This window comes from Limulus polyphemus, unplaced genomic scaffold (genome assembly GCF_000517525.1).
Source record: "Limulus polyphemus unplaced genomic scaffold, Limulus_polyphemus-2.1.2 Scaffold1379, whole genome shotgun sequence".
Lineage (NCBI taxonomy): Eukaryota > Metazoa > Arthropoda > Merostomata > Xiphosura > Limulidae > Limulus > Limulus polyphemus.
Genome location: NW_013666989.1, coordinates 15373 through 23995, shown reverse-complemented (window position 1 = coordinate 23995; position 8623 = coordinate 15373). Strand labels below are relative to the sequence as shown.

The 8623-nt window shown below is 33.5% G+C and overlaps 1 protein-coding gene across 1 annotated transcript; it reads left to right on the top strand.

Annotated features, from left to right (window-relative positions):
• Positions 1-3883: 3883 nt before the first annotated feature.
• LOC106463325 (YEATS domain-containing protein 2-like) lies at positions 3884-8350 on the top strand. The gene has a single exon (XM_013923345.2). The coding sequence runs from the start codon at positions 4594-4596 to the stop codon at positions 7297-7299; it is 2706 nt and encodes a 901-aa protein (XP_013778799.1). The 5' UTR covers positions 3884-4593; the 3' UTR covers positions 7300-8350.
• Positions 8351-8623: the final 273 nt, after the last annotated feature.

Below are 8623 nucleotides of genomic sequence, written 5' to 3'. Positions count from 1 at the left end.
GTCGCTAAAGTTTCGTTGGAACGAATTTACGGAAAATTAATTAACGAACGAACGGAGACGCAACAATATTATATAAACCATGAAAATTATATACTTAAAACAGTTTTCACATCGTGTGGAGTTATATGCTTTATTTGATTTTACAGTCAATTTAAGAAAATTTCAAAAAAACTCTTTAAGTCATTTTCGTGTCTGGGTAGGTGTTTGGTTGTGTGTTCGCGACCTGGGAGAGTCAGGTGCTGTATAAACCTCTTCCTCCCCTTTACTATTTTGTTGACTGACAAATGCTACACGATTAATTCACGAGATCAAGCACAAATATTAATATTAATTACACTAATCCTTTTATCCTCTTCAGGGCATTGTCCCTGAATTGTAAACTTACAGCAGTTAATGTTATCCACCACTTCACTTAGTTTCATCACATAATAGTCCACAAACAGTTCATTGGCAAACTTCACTTTTTACTAGACCAATTTACCAGGTACGTATTTTACATAAATACCCTATCAATACAATATTGATACGTTAATTTAGATGATATGGTAATATCTGGTTCAAGATGGCCTGTTTAGTGTGATACTCTGGATATTGTTGTATTGTGTCTATAATTTTTAGATGAGGAGAGAACTCAAGAATGTATGAATTATGTAAGGAATTACAGGCATGAAATGTTTCTTAGCTATTTCAATGAGTAAAGCAATGCTGTATTGCTTATTTTGTGAATTTGGATATTCTCCAATAAAATCATTAAATGTGTTTTTAAGTGCTTCTATTATAGGGTTGTTTTCTGTATTTGTAAGTAATGTTGCTGGTGTTTCTGGCATGACTGTTTGCGGGATATTTGTTGATTGAGCATTCATTTGATTTGTTATTAGACTGCTGTTCAGTGGCTCTTTTCACTTGTGACTGTGTTCGTTTTTATTGGATGAGATACTTGTTTACTGTTTGGTTGTGGGCAAACTGCTGCTGCATAAGTAAATAAAGTTGTGTGATGTATTGGTAGAAGTGGTGTTTTTGTAGTAAATTTTTGTGCATGATTTGTTTTCATGTATTGTGTATGTTGTAAATTCTTATTTTGATGTTTTTATATCTTGGACATCCTTTGCAATTTGTGGGGTGTTGTTGCTTACAATTACAACATAGAGGGTTTCATGTTCTTTTGGACAAGCTGGATTGTGATGGTCTCTACCACAGCCCAAACATTATGGGAGAGACTTACAGGCTGCTGCGACGTACCCGTAACATTGACAATTAAAGCATTGAGTTACGAACACGGCAGGTGTTTTAGCCTCTTCTACTCAAAATCTCTAATACCAGAGAATAATATTGTTTGATAATAGACTCTGGATATCCTGTGTTTCATGTGCATGAACTTTTATCATATTAGTTTGTTTTGTGTTTTATTTGAAATTATTCATCCTACTTTTATATAAGAAATGTTGTTTTGTGTGAATTCGTTTTGGACCTGTTCAGTTTCAATACTGATATGTATTCCTTTGATAACAAATGCTTTGACATTGGGCTTTGTTCCTGATAAATGTATTATGATATGTCCTGGCTCAAAGTCATCTTGAGGCAATTCTTTGAGAAGACTGTTTAGGTCAGCTGCCACGGTTCCTTAGCTAAACGTTTAATTGCTACTATTTTAACGCTAGGTTTGCAGCACTTGATTTCAGCTGTCAGGTGTGGCTCTTTGTATGTACTCAGAATACCTTCAATAATGGTTGAGTATTTGGGTGTTTGTGCCTGTTTTCTGGTTGTTTTTATTGTATATTTTTGCTTTGTTTGTCTGTGTATGTTGATGGTTTTTTGTTGTCTTTTTGATGTTACTAGTGTGAAACCGCCTGTTTCTGTGTATTTTCTGTTGTTTCATGTGTTTGTATATGTGTTGCAGTATCTAGGGTGATACTGTTGTCTGTGTTATTGTTTCTTGTTTTTGATAGTTCATCTTCTATTTGCTTGTTGTCATTTTGACACTCTATATTAGCATTGACCATCTCAATAGCTATGCTTTTACTTTATTCTCTTTGTTTGTTTGTTGTTTCTGGTAAACTAATTGGGCCATTAGTTTTAAAATTTACTCTAGTTATTGTCCTTTTTTTAATTATGCAGTCTAGATCTTTTTCAGCAAGTACAGCTAGGGAATTTAGTTGGGGACTTGCACTTATTTTACTACCAAAGTCACCCATACCAGGCTTACTTAATTTCTTTGAGAACGATGGAGTGTTGTTCCATAGCATCTTAATATATGTTAAGATCTTCTTGTCCTCTGAAGAACTGCTGAGTAATTCATTTTGCTTCACTGTCTTGTTGGTCAGTTTTAGAATCAACTTCAAAGTCACTACCTTCATCGCCCTAGGCAGGTCAGGAGGGTGTTACTATTTCTCAGTTAGTCAGTTTGTTGGATAATCCAGCTCGCCAACGTCGAGAGGTAAATGTTGATCATTAATCTTACTCACAAAATGTAACTGTTGTGGTCTAACGGTTTTAGGATACATATGTTTAAGATTCGGTCTGGTTTGTTTGTTTAGAATTTCGTGCACGAGGGCTATATGTACTAGCCATCCCTAATTTAGCAATGATAAACTAGACAACCAGTCAACACTACCCATTACCATCTTCTTGGGCTACTCTTTTACCAATGAATAGTGGGACTGATCATCAGGTTATAAAGCCCTCAAAGCTGAAAGAGCAAACATGTTCAGTGACAGGGATTCAAATCTGTGACCCTCAGATTGCGAGCCGAACTCCCTAACCACCAGGCCATGTTAGGCCTTTAAGATTCGGAAATACTGTTAGGATAGTTTCATTTTCCTAAACCTAATATGGTAAGCTGTAGTTTTCATTTAATGTTCTAGAAGGAGCTAATTGTGAAGATAATGCAATATATCTAGAAAGTTCATGAAAAAATTAAGACCTCGTCCACTCTAGAAATTTTGTGCAGTATGTAGAAACAATGGAATAATATAAATACAAACTCGGTGAAATTTTGAGTCATTTCGTCAGTTTATAAATATTCAAGAAATGATTTAAGTGTTGCTGTTATTGATTTCTTTGCAAAGCTGCACAATAGGCTATATAGACTCTGTCCATCGTGAGGTCGGTGGGGAATCAACCCACATATTTTAATGGTGTAAGGTCGTTAATCCCACGAGTTCAGTGTTAGGAGTGAGAATTATTGTTAGTGTCACTGTTTATCGATCCGTTAGCTTTTAGAAGTAATTTTATAAGTAAGTTGGGCGTATGTGCCATTAGTCGAGAAATTCCTGTTGAAACGTTTGAAGTTAGGCCTACATTAATTTATGTTGAAAAGTTGATTTATGAAATTAAGTCTAAAAGTGAACGAGGCAGTAGCTAGCAAACGTTTATTGAAGAAATATATTAACTGGTTATCGTTACGTGGCCTGGACTTCACATTAGTTCTACCAAATAAACCAAAAGAACCCGCATAACGATAGAACACGTTACAACAATAAATATGGAACTCACTCTTTGATTAAATTCACTATTTGTCACTGACTTATTAGGTTGTCGGGAAATTTCACCCCTAATCACTAACCTTGTACAAAAGACAATTTGGAAAATACATATAGTTTTATTTTTCAAACAGGGCGATTGCATGGTTTATGAGATGAATTGCCATGGCAGTAGTGGAGGTTGGCAGTTTACAAAGAGTTTAAAAAGGGAATCGACCATTTTCTGAAGAATAAAGGGTGAATTTATATTTATACATTTTCTCAAGAATGAGTTTGAAAGGACAGTCTTGGAGGACTAAATGCTCCATTGTTTTCCTTTTTATAATTTTTCTATCGTTCTTGACTTTTGTGAGTGTGAGAAAGATACGACATATGCGTCCTCTAGTAGTAAAAGTTTGTTTTAAGATGGCGGGAAGAAGCGAGGTGAGCCATGTGTTCGAATGATGATAAAAGTAAGTTAAGATGTGAAATGGTCAGAGAGTAAAAGTAATCTATAAAAATAGTATGAGCGGCAAGTCAAATGCACCGTAGTTCAGCAAAGTATGGAACAATTAAACTGGAACTTGGGAGTTATTACGTTTCCTATATTCCTCGGGTGAATCGCCCTAAACTAGGCAGGCAAAAGTCACATATTTTCAGTTTTTTCCATGACAACTATATTCACTTTAATTTACTACTACTGAGTACTGGTAGGAGTGCTAGAGTTGTGACATTTTGTATCGTGAAGTTGTGTAGCTCGTGGTTGTGCCTGAGAAGATGTTTTTTCTTCGCTGTTTTACTGTCTTATGCGATCAATTTGACTTTTGGTTTTAAGTTGTGAATTTTCGTTTGTGGGTTGACGATATAAACTTCATACTGTAATTACAGTGCAGTGAGAAATCTGTAGTGTGGATTCGATTAAAATACAGCTTGTGTACTCGACCAACTACATTTCCAAGTTCAAGAAGTGTCGATTTGCTAAAGTATAATTTGTGTCTAATTTTTTGTACAAACTTACTAAACTGTCTAATGTAAGCGTGCAAATTATTTTTAAATGGTATTAATATTACATTAACATTGGATAAATTGATAATATTAAAATTTTATTACTAGATTTTCTTAAAGTTAAAATTAAATGGATCGTAAACGCTCATTTGTAGACTTAGACCCTGATTACACAAGTATTGACATAGATTCTAGAGAAAAAAAACTAAGAGTTTGTGAAGAAGATGCTAAGAAAGTTAACACTAAAAAGATAAAACAAATACTCGTGAAAGAGATTGAAGAAGAAATTTCATATAAAGAAGTGGAACTAGATAGAATAGATAAAATGTTGAGTAAGGCTCGTATTATAACAGACCGTCTAAGAGCCTGTATAATAGCAAAGTATTATAGTTCAACATTTTCAGACTCAACAGATCAGTCATATGCTTGTGCTAATACTTCATACGTTTTTTCTTCTGTTCATCCTACTCTGAAAAAGCAACTTGGAAAATGTATTCCTTACTCACATGTAGACATAGAAGTGGATAATAGACCTAAGAATGAAAATGAAAACTATAAGACTAATGAAATTATTAAACAAGAAAATTGTAACAGCACAGAAGAACCAACATCAGTGCACTATTCATCTTTAGTGCCAACTACAAATGTTATAAAAACAGACAATATGGCATCAAGTTTTATTTCTGAATATGGTGTACCTGTCATTAAAGATTTTGGAGGAGGTCGATTTAGGTTTAAAGAACATCATATTTTTGTTGTTGGAAATGTATCTCGATACATTGCTCCTGACAGCAGACCCGAAAGTGATAAAGCTACTCACAAATGGATGGTTTATGTCAGAGGAACTAAAGAACATCCAGACATTAGTGGTACAGTGAGAAAGGTTTTGTTTTTTTTGCACCCTAGTTACAGACCAAATGATTTGGTTGAGATCAATTCTTCCCCTTTCCAATTGATCCGTAGAGGATGGGGAGAATTTCCTGTCAGAGTTCAACTTCATTTTTGGGACACACGCAACAGACCTGTAGATGTAATTCATAACTTAAAGCTGGATAAGACTTACACTGGTCTTCAGACATTAGGTGCTGAAACAGTATTTAAAGTTTGGTTATTATCTACCAAGTATGAAGACAAGAAGTTGCCTGTTCCACTGTCTGGTGAAGAAAAAGAAACTACAAATCATGATACCAGAATTTTGTCTTCAGAGAAAACTGAAGAGGGGGTACCCGATTTAGAAGAATGTAACAGTATTCCGCAGATAGAAACAACTACACAAGAGAACATGAATGATGTCAAGAAGGAAGTAATGAAAGTATCATCAATTCAGAATCAACCATTAGAAAAAAAAGAAATACCAAACCAAAATAATGATAAAGCCTCAACTCCAAATAATCAGATTTGTTCATCAATTAATACAGAAGATATGACACATTTTTATGCCCAAAATACTTTGTCTTTGAATGCTACTACATCAGTAAAAACCAGCAGCATTACTCAAAATAAAAAATTATCTTCCACAAATGTGTTTATCCCTTGTTTACGTACTGTTAATGGAGAAAAATATTTGATTCTTGTACCCTCTTCTTCATTACCAAAGATACCAACTTCAACATTACAACTTGCCAAACCTGAATCCTCCATTACAGAAGGTACAAGTGATAATTGTGTTAAAACAATTCAAAGTAGTTTGATCAGATCTGTTACCACCACTGGAAAGAACACTGGAATTGCTAAATCTGTTCCGAAAAAACCATTACAATTAATTGTGGTTTCTAAGAAAGCATCAGTAGAAAATTCTATGGTAACTGGAACAGAAAAAGCTAGCCAGCTTAATGACCTAAACTTCATCCATTTGCCAGAATGTAAAACATCTCCAACACTCTTGTCAAACACATTAGTTAATAAACATAATAAAGGCCTTATTATAGATAAAGAATCAACCTTAAAACTAAAAGAACCCCCTTGTGATCCAGTGAGTTTAGTAAAGAGTTCACTAAATGAACATGTTTGTGTTGATACTTACAGTTTCTTGAAACATCTGTTGAAATTATTTCCTCTGGTGAATAAAGATGTTGATCGTTCCATCCATCCATACTGTGCCTCATCTTTAGAGCAATTCTTTTCGTGGACACTTGGAAAACAACGAGCTTCTGAATGGCAGAGAGCAAGACATGTACATCAGACTGCTTTACAAGTTGTTGAGGAACATGACTCCCTACTGAAATTTAAAGACGAAATAGGAAACACAAAAAAAATAGCATGGTGGTGTCGTAAGTTTGGATTTACTCCTCTCGCTCTAAAAGCTAGAAGTGATCCTTTCCTTGTGGATTTGAAACACTTAACTACATATTCCATGCCTGATAACATTATTAATCACCTGGTTCAAGATTACCACAAAGTTCAACATAATATTGAAGAAGTAAATGTGGATGTGGTTACTGTTCAGAACACTGATGACAATGTGGAATCTAAAAAAGGAAAACTTAGTATAGTATCCAAAGTTTCTTCACATCTTGACACTTCACACTTTCACATACCTTGTTCTTCTGCAGCAGAGGAAGTACGAAATATTGCAGCAGAAATTGGTGTACAACTAGAAGCCCAAGAATTATGTCCACCAGTAAAGTGTTCAGTATTAGAAGAAATGCTGCTTTCTGCCTGCAGGGAGTTTGCTAGTGACATTTTAAGAATAGCCATTAGTAAATACTATGAAAGGATGAGCTGTCATCCAGATATTATAACTGTTAGTGATATTTTCCAGGCAATTCAAGTACTACCAGAGAATGACTTCATTACTAATAGTAATCTAGGCACTTTACACTCAAATGTAGGTTAAAATTAGGCATCTTATCACAAGGTGGTCTTTTACAGTAAACTTGTGAATCATGGTACTTGAAATCTAGAAACAGCCATGAAGAAAAATAGTTATCTAAGCTCTTTTTTTTGGACAACAAAAATAATTTTGCTTTTGCATTTATAGGGTGTTAACCCTTGGTAAAAAATTCATATTTAGCAAGATTTAAGCAAAAAAAAAGGTTTTCTGTAGCTTACCATTGTCTGTCTTCAAATTCTGGGAAAATTTCTTTATTAAAAAAAATTAAAATTTTTACCTGACAATGTAGTTTAGGAATTACAATATGCTTTGATATTCTGTCAGTCCTGATAAAAACTAGGTAATTATGAATTATTTTGTGGTGATTTCAAATAAGGTTGCATTAAAATATATTTGTGTATGATTGTAAACCTGTGATATCAATTTTTACTTCATGATAATCAGTCCAGTTTTGTATAAGATGGAAAGTATGGTAAAATTGTCACGGCCACCAGTATTTTCATAATAATTCATCAACTGAAAATTGAGAAAAGTAGCATAACAGTAATGTTTAAGGAAAGTGTTTTAGCCTCAAAGGATGAGCTACTTACATTGTTGATTAGTGTGATTTGAAAAAGATTTTAATGATTTACAAAAATATTACCGTAAGCAAAATAACTGAAAACTGTTATCCAAAACATATCTTAAATGCACAAATTTCCTCTTAGCATATGTGGACATATGTACTTCTAGAACAATGTACTGTATAAATTTTTGTTTTCCATCTATATTAGTTTGTATTTTGTGGAAAGTTTAATAGAACTGAATAATCTTAGGTCTACTGTGCATATATATATATATGTATATACATTTTCAATACTGGTAATTTTCACCTTAGAAATAATTTGAAAATGTATTATAGTGTATTTGGATCAATACTGTATGGATTAAAATAATCCAGTACTTTGGACAACTATCATCATTTTAGCTGACAAAAATGGCAGAATGTAGATTTTTTAAAAATTTTAGTAAACAATAATAAAGGCCAAAAGTTAGAGTCCAAAATATAGTACAATTCATGTGTATGTTTCAATGTTTCTAAGTGTTAATTAATCTGTATTACTTTGGTTTATATTAATCCAACTTAGACATTGAGGTAGATACCTGCTAAAAAGAACATTAATAAAATGTTTAACCTGTTTTTTACTACTACGTTTCCTTCATCGTCTTAGTAAAATCTAACAATAATGACACTTGCATATTCCGAGATCTCACATAATATGAAAAGTATAAAAGAAATGCTTTTCATTTTTATTTACATTCCACTAATGTTATTTGTAAGATACAT

Excerpts from the sequence above, each read along its gene's own strand:
- LOC106463325 (XM_013923345.2), top strand. The coding sequence starts at position 4,594 with ATGGATCGTAAACGCTCATTTGTAGACTTAGACCCTGATTACACAAGT.